This window comes from Xiphias gladius, chromosome 7 (genome assembly GCF_016859285.1).
Source record: "Xiphias gladius isolate SHS-SW01 ecotype Sanya breed wild chromosome 7, ASM1685928v1, whole genome shotgun sequence".
NCBI classification, from domain to species: Eukaryota; Metazoa; Chordata; class Actinopteri; order Istiophoriformes; family Xiphiidae; genus Xiphias; species Xiphias gladius.
The window spans coordinates 11,484,406-11,507,257 of NC_053406.1; the positions used below are offsets into that span (position 1 = coordinate 11,484,406).

The 22,852-nt window shown below is 38.5% G+C and overlaps 1 protein-coding gene across 1 annotated transcript in view; it reads left to right on the plus strand.

Moving 5' to 3' along the window:
- Nucleotides 1-511: 511 nt before the first annotated feature.
- Nucleotides 512-22,852, plus strand: part of rasa2 (RAS p21 protein activator 2) — a 32,446-nt gene continuing 10,105 nt past the window's right edge. Inside the window, exons 1-13 of the mRNA XM_040131213.1 lie at nt 512-638; nt 3,885-4,008; nt 9,522-9,625; nt 9,815-9,909; nt 12,269-12,345; nt 16,186-16,269; nt 17,147-17,219; nt 17,377-17,453; nt 18,103-18,204; nt 20,772-20,925; nt 21,262-21,410; nt 21,905-22,019; nt 22,636-22,710. Coding sequence (XP_039987147.1) covers nt 581-638; nt 3,885-4,008; nt 9,522-9,625; nt 9,815-9,909; nt 12,269-12,345; nt 16,186-16,269; nt 17,147-17,219; nt 17,377-17,453; nt 18,103-18,204; nt 20,772-20,925; nt 21,262-21,410; nt 21,905-22,019; nt 22,636-22,710 — 1,287 coding nt within the window. The 5' untranslated portion in view covers nt 512-580. The remainder of the gene's footprint in view (nt 639-3,884; nt 4,009-9,521; nt 9,626-9,814; nt 9,910-12,268; nt 12,346-16,185; nt 16,270-17,146; nt 17,220-17,376; nt 17,454-18,102; nt 18,205-20,771; nt 20,926-21,261; nt 21,411-21,904; nt 22,020-22,635; nt 22,711-22,852) is intronic.

The following is a 22,852-nucleotide window of genomic DNA, read 5'->3' on the forward strand; positions in this document are numbered from 1 at the left end:
AGGTTTTCTAGCATTTTATGGACAAAACGATTAGTCGATTAATTGAGAAAATAATCGGTATTTTAACCCATAATGAAAATAATCATTAGTTTTAATCAATTTTTTTCTTTCGAATTTCACCAGTCACAAAACTGTGAGCCTCATAAATTAGTTTTAGATCAGTGTTAAGTCATTTACACCCAATGACAAATTTACAAATTTGTTCCACCCAAGCATGTCTTATACGGACAGGGTTGACCTAAAGCACTGGCATCCGAGATGATTATCTAACTGAGCTATAGCTCCGCAGGTCCAAGTATGTGTTCTCCACAAGCGTTGCATAATGAACGACACTACAGAGACTCCTAAAATCCCCTTTAAAGCTCCAGCCGTCTCCGGTTTGAAGTTCTAGCCAAAGCGAGGCGCTCGACTTTTGAGGAAGCTCGACATTTCTGCGGGCGTATTTAAGACATCAGTGTGGACGGGACCTGGCGTGACGCGGCAGTGGGGCTGTCTTTCCTCCGCTCTGCCTGCATTCATAAACGGATATGATAACCCAGCACTGAAAGCACCGGAGCAACGACAACAGTCAGCTCTGACCATGGCGGAAGAGGACGACGCGAGGATTCGGATTTTACAGAGCCTGCGGGGGAAAATATGTAAGTTTGACTGGCGAGCCGGCGTTTTCCGTCCCTGACAGAGTGTGTGGGAGAGAGAGGTCGGTAGAACCAGCGAGCGGCGAGAGGGGAAGCCGGAGGGGCGCGGCGTGCTATCGGCAGTCGCGGAGTCAGCCAGTTCATCTCGTCGGTCTGCTCGTTAACGTCAAGTTAGCCCAGCACGCTAGCAGCAGCAGCAGCAGCAGCGGCGGCGGCGGCAGCGGCGGCAGCAGCCACTAGCTTGTTGTGAATGATTTCATTCATCGAGCAGCGCCTCACGACCGTCAGCCAAGCTGTTCGAGCAAATCGGGTGTTTCATGAGTATCAGAAATGGTAACGGTTTCGAAATGCGGGGAGTTTTGTGTAGACCTGAGCTGCCCGGTATGCTAAGTTAATGTTGGTGGCAAAGCAGGCTAGCTACTACCAAAGCACCTCAGTCCATCGTCACTAACCCATTCAGCTGTAACGTTACACGCTGCAGGCATCGGGCAGACAGGTAACTCACCTAATGATAGGTAATAACAATAATTTCAGCGACACAACGAGGGTTTAGCCCACCAAATACCGCCTCAAGGAGCAAAGCAATGGTCACTTAACGTTAGTTACTAAAGACACCTGACGTTAAATACCGACAATGACCCGGTAGCTTTAGCTATAACTTAGTAACTTACTAGTGCCAGTCATTGTATCTCAGTCGTATGCTGACTGACGGGTGACGATTTGAGTTCAACTCCTGTCTCAACGCAGAGTTTTCTTCAGCAGTGTCTGAACCTGACCTGCATGTGGGGCAATTCGTGAAGAAACATCTGTGCCATCACGTGTCATCATTTGCCTCTATATTAATTATTAAAACATCCACGGGAAAGAGTTAGTTGTCTTGCCTGTAGCACCATTTTTTTCCTTTCTATTTTGCAAGCTAATAGCCCCAGTGTAGTTGTTATAATGTCACAAAAGTCTAATCTAATAACAGTCCAAATGGGAAAAGATTGGCTTCAGAGTCAAGACTCTCACAGGCAAGTTAACTCATCCTCATTCACAGGTTGGGCAGGTCCAATGGAGTACCTGCCAAGAGGCTGTGTGTCTGTTTGAATGTTATTGTGGTTTTTGTCAAATTACTCAAGTCCAAGACACATACCTCAGGTTTCAGCCATTACAAACAGTTTGAGAATCAAATTACACAAGCTGTACTTATTTCTCATAATACACTTTTACTCTTAGATAATAGGGTCTTACATATGTTGAAGCAGATTTGATATTTTTCACTTTTATTACACATCCGTTAGGCTACATCTACTGCTGCACCATCCTCTCTTTGCTGGTGTTTGATGTAATTGATCATGGTTAGAAAAAAAAATTAAATTTGCCCCAGTGGCATTGCTTCATCTGAATGGGGAAAGTAAAATTCAGTGTGGTCAATCTTCAGAAGAAAGTTAAGCTGGAAATGAAAGCCGAGTTTTTCTTTAACATTGTCATTCTTATTATTTTAAATACGTTTTGAGTTTGACAGAACATTATCTTTAATATGCGCGTGGGAGACATTTTATGTTTCTAAAAAAGGTGTAGACCATGTAACAACTAGCTATAAATGTGGCTTAACTGTAGGTATTCACTGTAAGGTGAAAATAGGTTAACTAGTATGTAGGGCTTGTGCATAGGCACACAATAGGAAGACATATGTCAGTTTCACTACTATGAATTAATGAGAAAACGGTTAGCAGAACAAAATAGAGGAACTATCGTGGCATGTAACTCACTTTTGCAGTCTTACGAAACTCCATTCTTCCTCGTTCACACTTTGTCCTTTTTCCTTTAGCCTACATCAATGGAGGTGGCACTCTGTGAAGATGTATTCTTATAGCAGTATTTAGATGGCCAGTGCACTTTGATATATGCACTTGTTTGCTTCATTGTCAGAATAAAATCAGGAAAAGACTAGCTGTTAAAATGGCTAAGTAGTCTACAGCTAAGGCAGGCATTATTTAGGAATACTCTCTGACCTTTAGGTCTTGGTTTTCACAGGGTGACATGCTTCTGTTTTGGTGGAAATGTTATTGAAGAGAAGAAATGGCAGTAGGGTTGCTTGGTCAAAGTAAACTGAATGTGTTTGTGTCTGCGTGCTTCTGTGCCATACTCCCACCAGGTCATCCTGGTCTAAGCTTAGTGACAGCTTGGCTGTTTATACTGGCCATTCCTAAGATTAGCCATACACCTTTATTAATAGCCTGTTAAAAAGGTGATCTCACCGGTGGCTTTTCTTAATTAGGTCCCCACATGGGCTTAAGGTAGCTATCCAAAGCCAGAGGATCAATTTATACTACTGTCTTTGCCCCTCTAATCCACCAGTCTAAATCTGTCTCATTGTAAAAATATTGACAGTGCTTTGTTTGAGTGACTGCTATTTTGCTGTTCTGATGATTTAGGTTCTACTTATGTTGCTTTGATTTGGGGCATTTTTAATGCATGTGTTGCACAAACCCTCATGCCATGTAATCTGGGTCTGCCTGCCATGTAATGGAAGTGTGTGCAAGTGGTGTGTGTTGCAAAGGTGTTTGTCATTTGTGAATCAGCGCTGTACTGTCGCCATTGGTTATGCTGAGGAAGTCAATGTTTCATGTTTTTAACCACATATGAGCCTCAAGTCTACTTCAGCTACATCCGCTCTGCAGCTTGCCCTGGCAACTGGCAAGGGCCATGGCCCCCATATGAACATGAGGATGTTGACTATAAAAGCATATTTTTAAAGTATACCGTGTGTGATAGCAATCACACGTGCTTATATTGATTCAGATTAGCTTGTACTGAGGCATCTTTAGGAAAGTTCACCCTCACTTTTATTTAAGGACAGTTCTTTTTTTCCTTTTTTGATCAAGATTAAAAGTAGGAGTTCACTAATCCCAACAGTTTTTTTTTTTTCGTTTTGTTTTCTTTTTCTACTTTAAGACTGCTACTTGTGCAGTGCAGTGAATTGGCAGAGTAAAGCTTTTTATCAAGATCTGAAACAAATATGCATATCCCTGTTTTATGTAAAATTAATATTTCTAACTGTACACCAGGAGAAGGTATAGAAACAGAGAAATGTTATTGAATAGCATGGGTGGGGTTTGTCTAAAACCTGTATTACTGATGTGCCAAATACACTGTACTTGCAACACAAGTGCATGTGCTTTTGCAATGAATTGAAAAATGTTTGACTTTTGTTATTTTAATGCCAGTGGAGATAGTAATGATGTTCTTCTCTTGGTTCTGCAGGTGAAGCTAAGAACCTGGGTCCAGTCTCAGGTCCAAATCGCCAAAGGGACCTCTGTACCTTTTGCACCATAAGTCTGGATCAGGAAGAGGTGTTTCGCACCAAGGTGTTTGACAAGAGCGTCAGGTAAGCAGGATAACCCTGTAACTTCTAACATGCATGGAGTGAATTTTCATGTTGATTCCTGTTTGAGACTCCATTTTCTTATTGACTTATTTCCAGTTAGGGGTGCAGTTTTACAGCTATTAATCTACAGGTGTTTGATTAACATGACCGCAAAGGGTCAACTTTCAAAAATTAAATTTTTAGTACATTTCATAAATACCAATGTACACTGCGCATCTTTTCTTATATGAGATGCTACTGGAATACATGATGGATAAGGATGTGCAAAAAGTCCTTGGTTGATTAGACAGATTCAAGAAAGGCCTATGTTTATTTATTTTAATGTAGCATATCGACCCTCATTATTCTTTGCTATGACTTGAGCACAGACTAGCTGTCTTGTTCTAATCTACAGTGTTTACATATTGACGTATTATAGATGAATATTGCAGTTTTAATGAAGAAAGCTTTCCATATCTTTCTTAAAATTGGTAGGATGGTAGCATTTTGCAAACTTGGTATTGTCACAAATAAAGATCGGTAAAAAAAAAAGATGGCAATAAAATATAAAATCTCACTGGGTAGTATAAAATAGTAGAGGTAGTAGAGAGCGTGAAATTACCTGTAGTGATGTAGTATAAAAGGTATATTGACATACTTAGGGTAATCAACATATGTGACACATCCATATCATGATCTTGAAAAAAAGCGTAGCTGTGTGAGTAGTATGAAAATATTCAGTGACATGTTTCCTGTCCATAGCTGTACTTCAAGTGACCTCAAAAAAATTCTTCAAAAAGACATCATCTTCTGTAGCGGAAACAATTGCAGTTGTGTACAGAGCGTTTTGGTGTTTGGGGTTTTATCACGTCAAGCAACTGCATACCTCATCTATATCAAGTAATGTTGGCTACACAAGAAATCCAAACATCCTTGTGTTTTATAAATGGGCAGAGGTTGGGGTATCAGTGTCTTTATTTGTTCCATTTCTCCCTCAAGTCTTTCAACTTGGTAGTGAACCTTTTGTACGGTTCCCGGTGTGAAACTTAAAATCCGCTCAGTCAAGTAAAAATGTCAGACCTTCACAGCTTTACAGATGTGAGGATTTGCTGCATGTCTCTAACTTCTGTACATCATTAATTTTTGTATGCCTTTTTGTTTTTGACTGTTCATCTGTTGGAACTTGGGAGGTCATTTACTCCATAATTATTTGTTTCATCCCTGGCAATATTAATGTACAGTGCTGTTAATCAGTTATGTAGTGCTAGAAAAGAGCAACATGAAACCATTTAAACCCGGGATTTGTCCTGTAACTCTAATGCATGCTAATGCAATGGTTGTTCAACTGTCACAATTGATTTATTATTCTCACTTTCCACGTTATAGATTGGTGAATACCAGCCACGTATATACAGTATATACACACATTTCTGGGATAAAACCTTGATGAGTGCTTTTGTGTATAGTATTATGTTACTTTGCATTTGAACTGGGCACATATTCTTCTGGGTGTAAAACACAGCTTACTCAAATTAAACTTAGTGCACGGCATGGCCTAGAGCTTTTTGGAACATTACTGTTGGCTGCTGTTATTCTTTGTACAATTTTCAGTTTGTTTTAAGAATTGAACTCAAAACAAAGCTAAAAAAAAAATCAAAATATTTTGTTGAGGAAAAATTTCTCATGTGGAAACAGTTATACTAAACTCTGGACCCTTTTTGTTTTTTGTAGGCCTAATATGGGAAGAAATATCCAGTTTGAAATGCAGTCATTTGATTACAATTTAGAAGCTGTCAATACGTGGCTCAGAGGTTTCTTTGTGTGTGTGTGTGTGTGTGTGTGTGTGTGTGTGTGTGTGTGTGTGTGTGTGTGTGGTACCATTTGAGCTGGGAAACATGAAGTGATTCTGACTGAAATGAGCTATTTTACCAATAGCCATATACTCAAAGGGGTTCAGAGAAAGGTGCTGGAGATGGACTTTCAGGAAATCTTTTAGGTTTCTATCTACATTATTGCACATCTCACTGTAAAAATGGGCCTGCCTTCTCTAGGTATTTCACAAGAGCTCTTTTTTTCTCTCTCCTGATTTCGGTGCCATTCAAAGGGATTGTACAGTCTCTGAGGAAGTGTGTCCTCCCACGCTCTCCCCTGTCTTTCTCTCTGTGTCACTCTCAACTACCTTAGCCTCTGTTTAGCACGTCTTGATAATCACTCAGATTTTACCCACTGTTTATTTGATGGTGCTTGACCTGGCACGTTGTATGGGCCCCTGTTTCTAATGGTTTAAAGGCTGTATGGAAGCTCTAATTGCAGCTAATCTCTAGGATAAAGCAGGCATGTACAAATAGCTGTGGTCAAGTGGTTCTTCGTGGCATTCTCCCATTATGTAGAAGCTAGGATGACAACAGAAAGGAAGGTAGTATAGTGGGTGTATGTTTGATTGTGTACAGAACCGGGAGGTTACAAGTGCATAATTTCATGTGATGTTGAGGAGTATGTGTGGGTGTACACTGCATGTGTTGGCCAAACCCACTGCAGAAGTGTCAGGAAAGATATTTCACCATCCGAGATGCATAAATTGTAGAGGGAAGCATCAGTGCAGGGATTAAAAAGCTATAAGACCAGGTTCGTCTCAATACTAGTAGTGAATGTTTAAACCGACCTTCCAGTTTACCAGTTTTTTAAACACGGATAAAATGGATCTGTAAAGTATAATTCATTAGGACACATGACCCGTAAACTCCAGTAACGTTCGACAGGCAAACACATGTTTGACTGGCACTCCTTTAGCTAATTTTTTCTGAAAAACTACCATATGTATACTCCAACCAAGGTTCTACCAAGTTGTTTATATGCCAGTTTCATTTTTTTTCCCCAAATGAACAGAGCAGACTTCAAACCTTGTCAACTTACCTCACATGAGATGACTTGTAAAAAAAAAAAAAAAAAAAATTTTTAAAAGATAGGGATTGCAGTTTTACTTGAACATATAAATGGTTAATCCAGAACAACTGTCTGAGTACTGTTCAGTCTGTTCGGGACAGGTGGTACATCTGCAGGCAGCATGTACATCAGGGTAGTGCTTAACCTACAATCGGCTATGTCAGATCAAGCTGTCTTGCTTGCGGTCGTGAGGTAGTCATGTTGGCAGGACTGAGTGGCACAGATGCTCGGGCCCTCTGTGTTTCTGCCAGCTCCTACAGGGAAGTCAGCCCTCTGCTGAAGACAAGAGATCTAACCACTTCGCAGCTAGGCCAGGGTATACAGTATTGTAGCACATGCTGTTTAATGATTGGGGTTTGCATGTACTCCCTCTGTCTCCATGGGTTTCTTCCAGGTGCTCAGGTTTCCACCCAGATTTTTTTTTTATGCTGTAGACAATAATGTTAGTTCTAACTTTTTTTGAATGCGATTGCGGGATGTTGTGAGATATTACATATTTGTAAATTAAAAGTGAGACTGGTGCAACAGTGGATTGTGAAGGCATGTAGCAGGCTGTTTAATAATTTTTTGTAGAGTTATTATTATTATTATTATTATTATTATTATTATTATTACTACTAAGCTAGAAAGCTCATCGATTAATAGGCAATTGTCAGTTTCAGCAAAAACTGAACCTAAACTAATTTTTTTTTTTTTTTCTTGATTTGGTTGATCCACTTTTTGGCACATACTAGGAACTACTGATATATACAGCTTGGAAGTACTGACAAAAATGTGATTTTAAATGTCAATAAAATATATTTCATAATATATAAAATAATGATATAAATAGTAAAAGCATATATACATACAACCTTATCATCCTTACTGGGTTTCCTTAATTGTTTGACCAGTTTGACTGTGAAAAAGGTATTAAATTATATTTTAAGTGGTAAAGTGTCAAAAAGTCTTAAATATAATGTGGTGAACATGGCAGAAACCCTGATACTGTATTATTACACAGCATGCTGGGATAGCCATTAACCCCACGCAGTCCTGCACAGCATTAGCAGGTATAGAGTTTTATTATTACTAGTGGAAGGACCCTTTCCTCCATCTGTGTCAGGTTTGAGCTTGCCAGTAGAATAAAGGCTTTTCTTTTTTTTTTTCCTTAGATATATGATCTGGCACCTTATAGCACTTTAAAAACTCTGTCCTCTTACATTTTCCTGTCCAGTTATTTTTGTCACATTCTAGATGTTTTAGTGGTCCTGGCTCTTGCTTTTTTGTGTGTTTGTTTTTTTTTTTTTTTTTTTTTTTTAATTTTATTTCATTTTCCCTTTTAATTTGGCGTTAACTGTTACACCGCAAATAAAGGAAATTACAAGGAAGGTTATGGAGAGAATGGATGGCAAAAGTGACCGATTTTAAACCTACGGCATGGCGAGAACATCCCCCTCAACCCTGATGAGTCATAGGGGCACCCTGTGTTGTCCACCTTCTGCTCAGGCAGTTCATTTCCCAGTAAAGTAACAAATCTTGTGTTTATGATAATTATGCTCAAATATGATAATGTTATTACGTTTGCAGTTGTGTCTGTAATTGTTTGAAGCATGCAACAACACTATATACAACACTTTAATACTGATTGCATCACTAACATGACTTAATCATTTATTAGTTGCAATCAGCAGCTACTTTAAGTCGCTCTCTTGGTCTCTCCCAGCAATTTCAAAAACTGAGTGCATGTGCACAAATCCTGGATACAGAGATGAAATACTGTCACCCTGCTATAGCAGCAGATACTGATGTGGGGGAGCCAGGTCTTAGTCCCTGGATCTGCAAGTAATGCAGAGGGTCTTTCCCAACGCCCACTCTTGTGGTTATTTGCAAGAAGTCAAGGGCCAACTTGGAAAGAAGAGGAAGTTCATTTTAAAACTGTGTGTAGAGCATTTTCACTATACACGGGTTAAACTTGGCTAATGAGGTCATCCTGTTGCTCAGAATGTGACGCTTTTTTTTTCATGTAAGCATAAAAACCCATTGATACAAATTCTTGAAACAAGTTTATTTGAATTGGAACTTGGTGAAATAAACTGTACTGACCATTAAATTAAGAAAATAAGACTTTTTCGCTCAATAAAACACAAAATGACTATAGTGATTTCATTTTTCAGAGTGGCATTAATATTAAATCGGCTAAAACAGCTGTTTAGAGCTGCAGCGATCAGTTCATTAATCGATTAGTAGATCGCAGGATATTTTATTGGAAAATATTTCAACAATTGATTTATCAATTCAACCACTTTTCACTCAAAAATGTCAAAAATGTGTTGGTTTTAAAATAATTGGCAGATTAATCAACAAGGAGAATAATTGCAGCCCTACTGGTGTTTCGCACAGTCAGGAACACATAGAATCAAGTGTCAGACTTATCAAGTCATTAATTACGACTATGTGTCACGGCTTGAATAAAATAAGCAGGCTATAGGCACTAATCTGATCAGTTTATCATTGCACCACCTACCACACACTTTCTCACACACTGCTTTTTTTCCCCAAAAAATTATGCAAAGTTGATGGATAATTTAAACCTCTGCCTTTATTTACAGCCCTTTCTATGGAGAGGACTTCTACTTTGAGATCCCACGTCCATTTCAGTGTTTATCCTTCTATGTTTATGCCAAGAGCGTTTTCCAAAGGGACCTACCTGTTGGTAAGTGACATTAAGTAAGGCACTTACACAAGTATATTTTCTCCTTTTGAATGGGTGCGTTGTAGTTTAATGTGTGTGTGTGTGTGTGTGTGTGTGTGTGTGTGTGTGTGTGTGTGTGTGTGTGTGTGTGTGTGTGTGTGTGTGTGTGTGTGTGTGTGTGTGTGTGTGTGTCTCTGTTTGTCTTTTCAGGCAAGGTATCAATCCGAAAGGATGACCTGTGTAAATACAGTGGGAAGGAGCACTGGTTTAGCCTTCAGCCAGTAGATCCTAACTCAGAAGTCCAGGTAATTTCTAGGAAGAAGTTCAGTGTTTTTAAATGATGAGTAACAAATATAATTTTGAAAATTGGCACTTTAATATAAAGCACTTTGCATCCTGATTATAATTTCAAACATTTTGGTTTTGAATTTGGTTAAAGTTATCAATAATGAGAAGGCACCACTCACCTTGGGCTAAGGGGATGCATGCTTTCACAACTTGCAGCACCCCAACATACCAAGCAGGAAATCCACTTGCATGTGGTCTAAAATTTGCGTACAGATAAGATCGTTTCCATGTCAAAATAAGGTTTAGTAGTCCCTGTCAAAGCTGTCGTGTTTTTACAATTTGAAAACCAAAGACAGACTCTGTTCACCGATACGCCGCTGCTGTCAGCCCACACTCATAGCACATCAGCGTAGTCTGGTTGCAGAAAAATGATATGCAGTATGCAAGAATCAGGTTTTGAATGCTTTTGGCAGACTCCTGATGCCATGACCTAAAGGAACTAAAATATTTGTGGGATTTTTAAACAAGAATCCTATATCTAACAGGATTACAATACAACCATTTGCACACTGTATACACTTCAGTGTGTGTTGTGAAAATAACGAAAAAGCTGTGGAAGGTGGTGGTTTTAAGCCCACATTACTGGAAAAAATACCACTTCTGCAAATATTGTTTTTTGTATTGTAGCATTGTTTGATCATCATTAGTTGTGACACCAATGGGATTTAAATGTGACCAAAACCAATGTGAGATCTAAATCTTGACTTTAACGTGGCATTTCCAAAGTCTGGATAAAATTCATGAAGAATTCGTCACCAACTCACTCCCATCTTTTTTTTTTATCATGCAAATGTAACTGGTCCTTTGTTGTGACTGCATGCAAGATGGTTACTCAGAATTTGCATACTGCCTAAATCCAGCTAGTCATTGTTTTATACCACCAGTGTGTCACCTGCCCAAAGCCCAAGAGGAGAAATTCAGATGAAGTCAATACTCTTTGAAGTTTTCAAGGTTGACAACTAATGCTAGTGTGTGTCTATGAATTATCTAATATATAAATTTGCTGTTAAAATGAAGATAAAGTGCTGATTAAAGAAGTTAGCTTGCTGCTGTAGCACTCACCAATGATTATGATACTGTAGCTACTGCATAGTCTTGATTTATGAGGTGTTTTTGGTTCAGTGTCTGTTCATATGTGTTGAAACTCTTTTTTTTTTTCTTTTTTTTTTCTCCCTTCAGTATTTTTATTGATAATTTCTTCAGGGGTGCAGTTCTAATTCTTATCGCATATAGGGCATGTGTGTGGGTTGTTCTATTTGAACAGATAGTTTTTGTGGTCTGGTTGCGTTGGGTGAAACTACAGCACACTACCACTTCTGTGCTGCTGTAGCTAACATATTGACTCTAGCTGCCATTAGCCCACGCCAGACTATTCTGGGTATGTACTGCTACACTGATTCTCTCACAAGTAGACACTTTCAGCTGCAAAGTTACATTAGTGAGTGATGGAAGTGTTGTTGCGTTGCCTCTCTGGCTTGGTTTTGTAGTCAAACAGGGACTGTATACATACCTGTGAGCAGTGTTAACTCATATTCTCGTGAACTTGTTCAGTTAATAAAGTAAATTTTAATGGTAGGACAAACAAGACACGTTTATTTGACCATATTCATTACCCGAAAGGGAGGATAGGGGGTTGTAATGTGAGTGTTAATTTGCTGATAATATTGGCTCATTCAGATCCTTGCAGAGTAGTTAGTATTATATTGGATTAAAGGCCTATCTTGCAACAGAAAAAACTACTCGCCATCTCAGTCAAGTGCTGAATTGCAGAGACTGAGTGCAAGTGTGTGGGCGTTTTGTTTAGTGCTCTCTCTGTTGCTCACTCTTTTGCGCTCTCTCTCTCTCTCTCTCTCTCACTTCCGAAGGCAAGACCGGCAGCCTTCACCACATCCGACCCTGTAAAGATCCTTTTGAGTGATGACAAAATTCACAGCTGTTGTGGCTCTTGTCACACATGGTACCTCCATTAACCTAAAACAGCGTGAAACATGAGGTGGAGCTGGACCACAGGTCTACGCCTAGGACCAGAGAATGACAATACTTTTCTTTCCATTGCATTCAATCAAAATGCAATGAAAGTAGTTTTGCATGTTATTAGCAAGATAAATATTTGGGTTAGTGATTAGGTCGGCTGAGGGATTTGTCATCTGGATATTTTCTCACAAGCACATACTACAGCCCACACTTTTATCTTGTTTTACAACCCACATATTAACTTGGATTTCAGCTCGAAACTTTTGCCTTGTGTCCTGCGAAAAAACGTGATCTCATGACTTGAATAATCAATAATAACTCTCCTCTCCTTATGTTCAACAGGGTAAGGTTCACCTTGAGATGCGATTGAATGAAGTGATCACAGAGAACGGCTCAGTAGGACAGCACTTACTAGTCCGGTGAGTACCAAGATTCCCTTGTGGTCTGATCCATGAACTGGGAAAGTTTGCAGGGAATTTGAAACCATGGTAGAATTTAAAAGCTGCAAATTGAACCAAATGATCAAAGATCAAACCCTGACAGCTATGTGCTCAAGTTTATTTATACAGCACTTGAAAAACAAAACAATTTTGTGCCAAAGTGATTTATATAAGAGGATCAGGTAGGCATATATATATTATATTATATTATATTATATTATATTATATTATATTATATTATATTATATTATATTATATTATATTATATTATATTATATTATATTATATTATATTTTTTATATTTTTTATATTTTTATATATTTTTATATATATATATATATATATATATATAATATACATAATATATATATATATAATATACATACATACATACATGTGTATTATATGTACACAAATACACACAGCACACATAGAAAACATAGGCTACATTCACATCTAAGCCAACTACAGACATAGACTGAGCGTGAAATAAAATAATAAAACAGGGAATCAAAGGGACAAAATTAGACATAATATTTGAACCATTGTTAAGCCTCAGCTATATGAAACATATAAATACAATTTACAGTCAGGAATCAAATAAATAAATACAGAATCATGCAGGAAATTGACAATTATCAATCAGGTTTTTATGTTGTGTGGTTTGATGGGGAAACACAACACCTGACTGTCCTGAAATACTAAAGGTTAGGGAGTCTTTTCCCACACTATTCCCAGGACAAAAAAAATCTGTATCATAGCTTATTTTTACAGGCAAAAGAGTGCTGCGGGTATCTTCGTAGGCCAGCCCAGAAGTTAGCATTACACTTGTTCCCTGGGCAAAAAGCCAATGGTATTTTTCCATTGGCTTTTTAATTACAGAAGAAAAGCTCTGTGACAAACAAAAGTTTATGATACTTAAACGTTTTGTTCATCAACATATTCTTCACAAATGATCACCACTTTTATGATTTTGGAGACCTAAATACAATCACCAGAAGTAAAAAGCTAATGTTGGGCTATAAACAAACTACACCGCGGTCGCATGACTTCAACGTCACCGCCACTAAGCTTCCAACTTGTAATTTGATTTAGCGCTTACCTCTTCTACACAAGCCTTTAATCTTAAAAAGTTAGTAATTAGTTTGCAAGAGAGCAAGTATTAACACAGCAAGGCTGTAAAGGCGGACTGGTGAGCAGATCAGTGTACATGTCTGGCGTTTAATGTCCCCCGACAACCTCTGTAGTCTCATTTTGCTACTGTTAGCAACCGCCTTTTTTAAGACACGTAAATGCTTAAAAAAATCATGAGTAGGGTATTTACTAATGTAATTTATGTCGTAGAATATAACGTGAAAATGTCTTGAACTTGTGTTTACCACAGACCTTATTTCAGGCATCCAACCAAAAACCCATGGAAAAAACCCATCGACTTCAGGATGAGGGAATCGGAAGTACAAAAATGCTAACTTATTTCCGGGTTTTAGGACTCATTCCTGCAGTGCTCTATTACAAAAATGATAGCTCACTGACTCAAAAACTCTTCCTGTTCTCCTCTGAGCTGCAGTGAGTACAGCCAGTGAAATCATTTGCAGCAGTATAGATTTTCTGATTGATTATAGGTGTGAGTTTAAAACATCTAATGTCCAATAATATGTCAGGAAAACTATAAGAAATGTCCTATTTGTGCTGTGTCCAAATTGGAAACATCTCTTCTTAATAGTGCAGACAGAGGGACAGTATATGAGAAGGAAAATCTGTTAAAGCTGTTATCAAAGAGTAGTCATCCTTGATGAGATCATATCACTTCGCAATCTTAGCTCTTAGAGGGCCGTTTTAGGTTTTGTGTGTGTCTACGTGTTAATTTTATAGATCACCTTAACATCACAGCTGTACGTTTGACGTCAAAAATTGCTACACAAGCACAAACTGTTAAAAGATAATGAGCTGGGAGGATCAAAAGAAAGCGCTCATTGAAGGATTACACCTATTGCCACACAATAGCTGTGAGTGCAAGCATACGTGCGTGTATGTCAGACCTCATGCTGTTTACATGTGATGTTTTGCACCCCCTCATTCATACTTGAAGAGCAGGGTGATAAGGAGGAAGTGATGGAATCTGAGCAGGAAGCCTGCGCTTCTCACACTGCAACCGTGGTTTTCTGCTGCCGTCATTCACTGTGTCACTCAGATTGTTTGCTTAAACTCTAACTATTCACTGCCAGCTTTAACCATTCCTGCATAGATGATGAAGGCTGCAGGCTTTTTTTTTTTTTTTTTTGGTTTGTTTTTCTTTTGTTTTGTGTTTTTGTTTTTATTCCTAAATCAGCCCGAGCAGAACATGTGGCAAAGGTGAAATCAAAGTAGTTTTCTTTCATATGCACACTTTCACTCATCTGTGTCTGCATGCCACCCTGCCTCGGTGGGATTAGTCACCAGAGGTGGTTGGAACAGAGCGGGATGGGATCGAGTTAAGAACAAGATGCAAAGAAGACCATAGGGAATATTGTCATGACACCCTGGAAGATGATACACAAACATCCTGACATTCGCTCTGCATGGCTGCTCCCTCCGGCCTCACTTAGTGATGGGCTGAATTCATTCTTATTCTCTGGTGACTCCTGCTTAGCAGCCACATCCTGTTTAGAGTGCCGACAGTGTCTGTTTGTTTTCACCTGAAACACCTGTGAAAAAAAGCAGCGGTCCCTGTGTGACACGAGCCAAACATGAGGGCAGAGCACTACCTATAAATGAAGATTGTAACACTGCGGAATCAGTACATAGCGCGTTTTATATTGGTGACAGTGTGCTTTACAATCCACTTCCACATCTGTTTCAGAATAGAGGATTGCAACTGATAACTGAGTGATTCAAATTTAAATGAATTTTTTTTTTTTTGTCCTGAGTCAATACTGGACAATGAAAGAGTCTTAAAAGGACGTCAAAACAAATTTGTGTTATTATATACATGACTTAAGCATATATATTAACTTGGGTAAAGAGAAATTCCTGTACTATATATGTATTATTTACGTCTAATATAATCATGTGTTTGGGTGGCTGCGATAATTATGATGATGCCATGAAATTGGATTCTTATCTTTTTATGGGATATTACATGACTTGAGTTCATCTGTTTCTAAACTTGATGAAGTTGAAGTCCACTGCATTTATCAGTCACACTGATCAATTACTTGTTCCGTAGTGGCACATGTATATCACCTGAGGCAACACATCAATACAAAACTTGCTTCATGATTATGTTTGGAAACATCCATTGTTTCTGAAATAGTCTTTCTCATTGTGGCACAGTGGCACCTCATAGTAAACTCCAAAAATACCAAAAGAAAAAATACTGAACTTTTTTTGAGTATTCATAAGTGTCCTGTTTTAAGTAAACCCCCTTTTTTTACTCAGTGCCATGATCTGTGATAATGCAGAATATAGAGGGTTAATAGCAACAGCATTTTCACTGAGGCATCTGTTGAACCAACAAGAAATTGTTTACCATTTCTGAAGTTAATCTCTCCCAAGGCCTGGGCCACTTTAAAGTCTGTCAGTTTATGATTGCTTAATGTTGAAAGATTTGTTGAAGGTGATCAGCTCCAAAGTAGCATTTAGAAGGTTGGATAGACCACTACCCTGCTGCTAATCTGAAACTATGTAAATGTATTTTTTTTTTTAGTTCTTCAGCTCATAATAGAAAATAATAATAATGTAAATTAACACAGTACTAAGGATATTTTTTCTCTAAAATGTTGTCTGTGTTGTGCCTCTGCATGGTTATTGTATGAATTTCTTTGTGATCTCCTCCTCCAGGATAATAGAGTGCCAGGAGCTGCCTTTGATCAGTGGGCAGAACTGTGACCCCTATGCCACCGTGTCACTCGTCGGACCTGCCAGGTAACTCTGTGATACCAGACATACAGAACGCCAACAACTAACAACAACCACTAACAACACACACATGATGATATTCTTTGCATGTTTTAAATATAGAAGCAGCTTGTTTGCTCCTTTTAACTTGATGGTTTTACATTAATAATACTCAATACTGTAAATGGACACTCCTACCAATTTCCTTAGATGAACCTTAAACACTTTTTCCGCATTAAATGTTAAAACACAAAAAAGTAAAGAACTAAACTGAAAATGAGATCCATCGGTTTTACTTTAAAAAATATTCAGTAGGTAAACATCTCGATACTTCACAAAAATAATGCTCTCCTGTCTGACACCGTACAAATGTGTCCTGCTTTTCATGTTAGAATTGAAGCCAGGTTTAAATTCAGCTTTTTAAAATTAATGTGTTAAAAAGAGATTTGACTGAATTTATAGAGCTGGTCGACCATAGCTCCGTAGTCAGAATATTCCACAGCATTTGGGCTCTGGCTGTAAATGTCTGCTCACCATTTACCACTAGCCTGGACCTTGTTTCAAATAGTAAGACTACATCGAGAGGCTTAAGTCACGTCCTGGCACATATAGGGTCTGAAGCTCAGCAGTGTAACCGGGGCCAGAGCATGTAATGTCTTAAAATTTAACAATAAACCGATAAAACAGACTGAGCCAGTGGAGGGAAGTGATATCAGTGTGATATCTTTGATCCATTTGCACCAAACTGTAGTTGCTAAACGAAACTGAGGCTAAAAAATGGCTGTAATCTTTATGCAAAGAATTAAAGCAATTGAAACTATCATGGAAGTCGTAGTTCTGCTGAGGATCAGCAGGGAAAGTTTTTAAAATGTGAAGATCAGATTTCTGTAACATTTCTCCTCAGGTCTGACCAAAAGAAAACAAAGGTAAAGAAGAAAACCAGCAACCCTCATTTTGAAGAGACCTTCTTCTTTGAGGTAAATTTAAAAAGTACATATTCTGCTGTCAAACCACATCATGGGATTGAGATGATCTACTGGTTACCTTACTGGTAGATTACTTGAAAACAGAAGCATAAAAAACAGTATTTTTACTAGTAGACCTGTAAATAAGCCTCAACATGTTCATTCTCAGGTCACACGGTCCAGCAGCTACTCTAAAAAGTCTCATTTCCAAGTGGAAGAAGAGGACATTGAAAAACTTGAGATCAAGTGAGTTTTCTTCTTTCATCTATGCGTTTCTCTCTCTGTCTGTCTGTCTCTCTCTCTCTCTCTCTCTCTCTTTCTCTCTGTCTGTCTGTCTCTCTCTCTCGCTATCTCTGTCTCCCTTTCTCTCTGTCTGTCTCACTCCTGCTCTCTCCTTCCTCCTCTATAGTCTTGACAGAAGAAAAATGATTTCTTAACAACTTGAGGACAAAAAAGTGAATTTGGATCTGGTGTGTTCTGACTACTGATAGAGAGCTGGTTGGTTTCTGGTTAAGGATATGTGGGGCTTCCATCACAGTGGACTCATAGCTCACTGGGTAAGACTAGACAGAGTCAAAGGTAAACACTCCTGCATGGTTTTGAGGTTTGGATTTGAGGTGGTGTCATTGCACGGGTATTGTATTGACGTTTATGCACCAAGCAGGTAAACACCACTCAGTAATGACGTTTATTTTGTCCCTTTTGCCATATTGTTATTGGGTGGTTATGTGTTTGATGTTGAAAACACACACACACACACACACACACACACACACACACACAGACAAGAACAAAAGTTGTGTCTTACTTGATGTACATGTGGTTTGATGTATTTAAATGCCTTATATTCATAGATGAAGTGCGTTGTTTCAGTTCTCATCCCCCACCTTTGCAGAGTTGATTTGTGGAACAATGAGAATCTGGCTCAGGATGTGTTTCTGGGGGAGACGCGGGTCCCTGTCAAGATCCTGCGAAAAGACCGCATCCACAAAGCCTGGTAAGGACTAGACAGAAGAAAATGTCTTTTAATTTCTAACATTTACCAACCACAAGGAATGTAAATGAATACAAATACATTATGAACAGATAAAAACAGCATCCATATTTCTGCATTAATTTCACACACACAGACTAACACACATACACACACACACACACTACAATCCACTGAACTCACACTCTCTGCTGTCCATCCAAGATAAACATTCATACATTGATTTACAAAAACATTTTAAAAAAAAAAGACTCCTTATAACTTTAGGTGTCAATTCATATCCATCTGATTCAATGAGCTCTTCTGACTTCTTACCATCCAGACCATTAACAGTTAAGCAGCTTGATCTCATTTCAGACTTAGTTTTTTTTTCTGTTTTTGAAGGTAGGGCTCAAATACAAATCATGCTTTATTATTTGATTTTTTTATTTTGAATTTCTTTGTGAGCAGCTAAACATATGCACATACATTTGAGGGATTCATATGACAGTAGAAAACAATTTAACTCGATGGCTAGACAATTTCTAACGAGTATAAATACAAATGCAGATATTTTTGAGAAGTAAAAAGATACAGATATTAGCATCGTGTTACACTGCTATTATCTCCTATCTATTGCCTTGAAATCAGCCTAGCGTGTTTAAAAATCGTTTTGTTTAATGTATACTTCTTTTCCAGCAGCTAATAATTCAAGCACCTTGATAACACTGCCGGTCTGCCACACTCTCTTCAAATGTACTGCACAGTTACATGCTGTCAAATCTTTTCTCCTACATAGGCCTGTTCTGTCCTGAAGGCTTTCATGTACTACAAGGGCTGAAAATGAATAGGCCCATTTTAGATTTCCGGGGAAGATAATATGAAACTGCGAGACCTGTGCTGCAAACATACACCACCCCTGGCTCAAGTTAATAACTACCAGAGACCTGATGATTTTTTTTTTTTCCCCCTATGGTTTCTGTGATTTTGTTTTAGTTCAGACAGGGATGAATGTCGCCATCTTGATAGAAATTATTGGACATTGGAAACCCAAAGGAAAGACAATGATGAAAATAAGTCCAGGTCTTTATCCATGTATCCCTGACAAATTCTGACTTGTTTGTTTCTTTAAAAATGTATTAGACAGTATGTCATTAAAAAAAAAGCAGGCAGAAACTGTTGGTCTGACGTCATGGTCCTGTCACTTTCCTCTTAACTAGATTAGGTCTTTGCAGGAGGGGCGTTGGAGCCTCTTGCTTTGGAGTCTTCCTCTTTGGGAGCTACGTCCTGTTTATCCATTATGACAACTTGTACTGTTAAATTTTCTGTGCCAATAGAAGGTGATTTGAAATCTTCCTAGATTTCTCAGTGTTCAGCAGGTTTTCCATTGTGTGGGTGTTTCCTTGCTTTGCGTCAGTGTAGGTGTTTTGGGATTATGCCAGATAGCAATCTGTTGGTACATGAGGGCTGTGAGTTGAGTGCGTGGGTGGCTTTTTGCATGGTGGCAGTACCTCTTGTCTTGTGTTTATGCTGGAAATCGCCCTGTTCAGCTTCACAAAATCAGAGCAGTTCAGATCGGGTGAGTTCTTCAGAGAAATGTCTCTGTGCCTGTTTACCATGATTACAGATCAAGCAGCTTATGGACGAACCTCAAGTACGTAGCTGAGGCTTTTGAAGCACTGCAGTTTAACTCTACATTTAATCATTTTGTATTTTGCTCCACCTGTTGGCTTCTAGGGAGATGTGCATGTAGAAGAAACGTGAGCAATATTCTCTTTAAATAAAGTCTGCAATAAAGCAACCATTTAACAAATCCCTTGATTTTAAGGGGAAGTTATCCAGTCCACCAGAATTGTTAAAACAGCTGGAAAAATAAGAAGTAGATGGCAGAGACAGCTGTCTGATTTATGTGGTGTAATACAGGAGAGCATTAGCTTTATTGAGTAGTACTTAGAAACACCTTTTTTACCAAAGTATCTACAGTAAAACATCCTCCAGGTGTATTAATGTAATCCCTCATCATCTACTGTACGTATGTTATACCTTACACTCTCATGTATTTGAACACATTTTGGTTTTTTTTATTAGTTTATGAGGGGCTCTCATGCTCGTTGATTTAACCTGTAGAAGCTTTGCGATGCTAATTTCTTACCAAAGGCAGCATTGCCCCACTTAGAAAATAATGATATATAAACTCCTGTCTTTACATAAAGTCTGTTGTTTAAATATTACTATTTATACCTCAGTATTTCTCGAATTCCATGACTCTATACGGTGGTTATGTATCTCTGTGGTGTTTTTAGAACAGCTTTTTAGACAGCGCAGTGTGTTCCTTCACAGTGCTGTACCCAGAAGCTATTTGCCAACCAGCATGTTCATCCTGTCATTTTTTTTTTTTTAATGCATCCCATATTTAAGCAAGGTGTTGAATAAAAGTACATCAAGGGCCATGAAGATGTGGGACCTCTTTAGAGGTTATATTGCAAAATACATCTGCTTCATAGCGGCCTGGTTAATCTTGGTGATGTAAAGCATTGTTTCCTTACAGCACAGCACACTAAGAAGCAGTTTGTCTCCATGTGGTCTAACAGGTATCTCCTCCAGCCTAAAGGGAACGGCAGCAAGTCCAAGTCTGATGACTTAGGATCCTTGCGTCTGAAGCTGACCTACATAGAAGACACGGTGCTGCCATCTGCCTTCTACACACCACTCTGCAACCTGCTGCTCAAATCCCCAGACGTGAAGGTAAGGCCAGCTCAAGTTACAGTAAATCGTAAACTGGAGGGAAAACCTTTAAAAGAATGTACACAACTGTAGATTTCTAGTTTAGGCAATATCAGAATCTATATATCAGAATGGTTTCATTCTGGGGCTCCTATAATTGATCATTCATGGTGGAGTAACTTTCCTTTGTGTAGTTCAATCACCTCAGTCTCTGTTTCTGAAATGTATTGAAATGTAATCATAAAATTGATTAGTTGTATATTGTTTTCTTTCTCCATTACTTCCGTCTCTCTTCAATCAGTATATTTCCCCTTTTCACCCTCTCACCCTCCACTCTTTTCTCTTTGCCTCTTTCAGCCCATCTCAGCATCAGCAGCACACATCTTGGGGGACATCTACAGAGAGCGGTACGAGGCTGTTCTGCCCATGGTTCGACTACTGCTCCACCACAATCGCTTTGTGCCTTTTGTGTCTGCTGTGGCAGCGCTAGAGCTGGACAACACTCAGTGAGTACTCACACATGCGTAAAACGCAGTAGAGGTACACACTTGTATGTAGGTAGACACGTGTAGATAAATGTCATGACCACATTGTTACTCCTCTGATTCTTAAAGACTTAAAGTTAAGTTGCTGTTTTTGTTGTTGTTGTTGTTGTTGTTGTTGTTGTTGTTGTTTTTTGACAACCTGGGTGTAGTTTCTGCCATCATTCCTTGTGGCTATTATAATATAACCAAAAGTTTGTTGAAAACAGGGAGCAGCTCTGAAAATAATTTAAAGGCATTTAAAAGTGGATTTTCATGTTACCTTTATTTTTTCTTTGATAAACTTGTAAAGCATAAGATGGTAGATGAAATGCCTTACTGGGTGCTAAAAGTTTAAGAAGAAATGATGGCCTTAACTACAAAAATAAGACCTAGGTCATAAAAACACATCAAGAAATGTGGTTTAAAGTGGTTACAATGTCTGGTTGATGTTGGTGAATATTTCTGTGTCCATACAGGGAGGCTAACACTATATTCCGTGGCAACTCACTGGCAACACGCTGCATTGATGACATGATGAAGATTGTGGGAAAGAATTACCTGGCGGTTACCCTGAAGCCTGTAATAGATGAGGTATGACTAACAAGGACACGCACACGCACACACACACACATCCAGATGCCAGAATGGGCATGACTCACTGAGGTCAATATGGAAAAACTCTACTTGAACAGCTGCCTTTCCACTGCAAGCAAGCAGATGTGTAGGTGTAATTGGTAGGTTTGGAGTTCTTACAGGGTAGCTGCATCAACCACTTTTTGAGACTGTTTTTCAATCATTTTCTGTAAATTGCTCTGATTAATGAGAATAAAATATAAATTTTTTGATCAGTTGTCCTTTTTTTTGGCTTTTTGATACTGGTGTAACTGCATATGCAAAGTGTGCCTTGGTTTCACTTAATAGTTTGTCTTTTATCCGTGACTCAATATTGGTGTTTATTGAGTGGCTTATTTAATACTAATTTGAGTTCCTTGACATGTCTAGAAAAAAAACAAAAAAGCAAAGGTGGGAGTATGAATGTCTGCAGTACTCTTACTCATCATCTCCTGTTGTTGTCCTTTTAATTTGAAGAAAAAAGGAAAAAATCTGCAATTCCACACAACACAAACTCTCACTCTTTGTTCATCTCTCATTAAAACATTTGCCCTGGGCCTAATGGTTTGTTTCTCGTCCTTCTAACCATCCATAGATTTGTGAATCCAACAAAACGTGTGAGATAGACCCCATTAAACTAAAGGAAGGTGACAACGTAGAGGTCAACAAGGTAAATGTACAAACCTGTCCACAGACAAGCTGAATATCTTTTGAAATTCGTCTGATTTTGATCATGCTGATAAATCATATACTAGGACAAGGTATCTGTATTCCTTCAGGCTTTGTATAGTGTCACGTTATTTCTTTGTTGT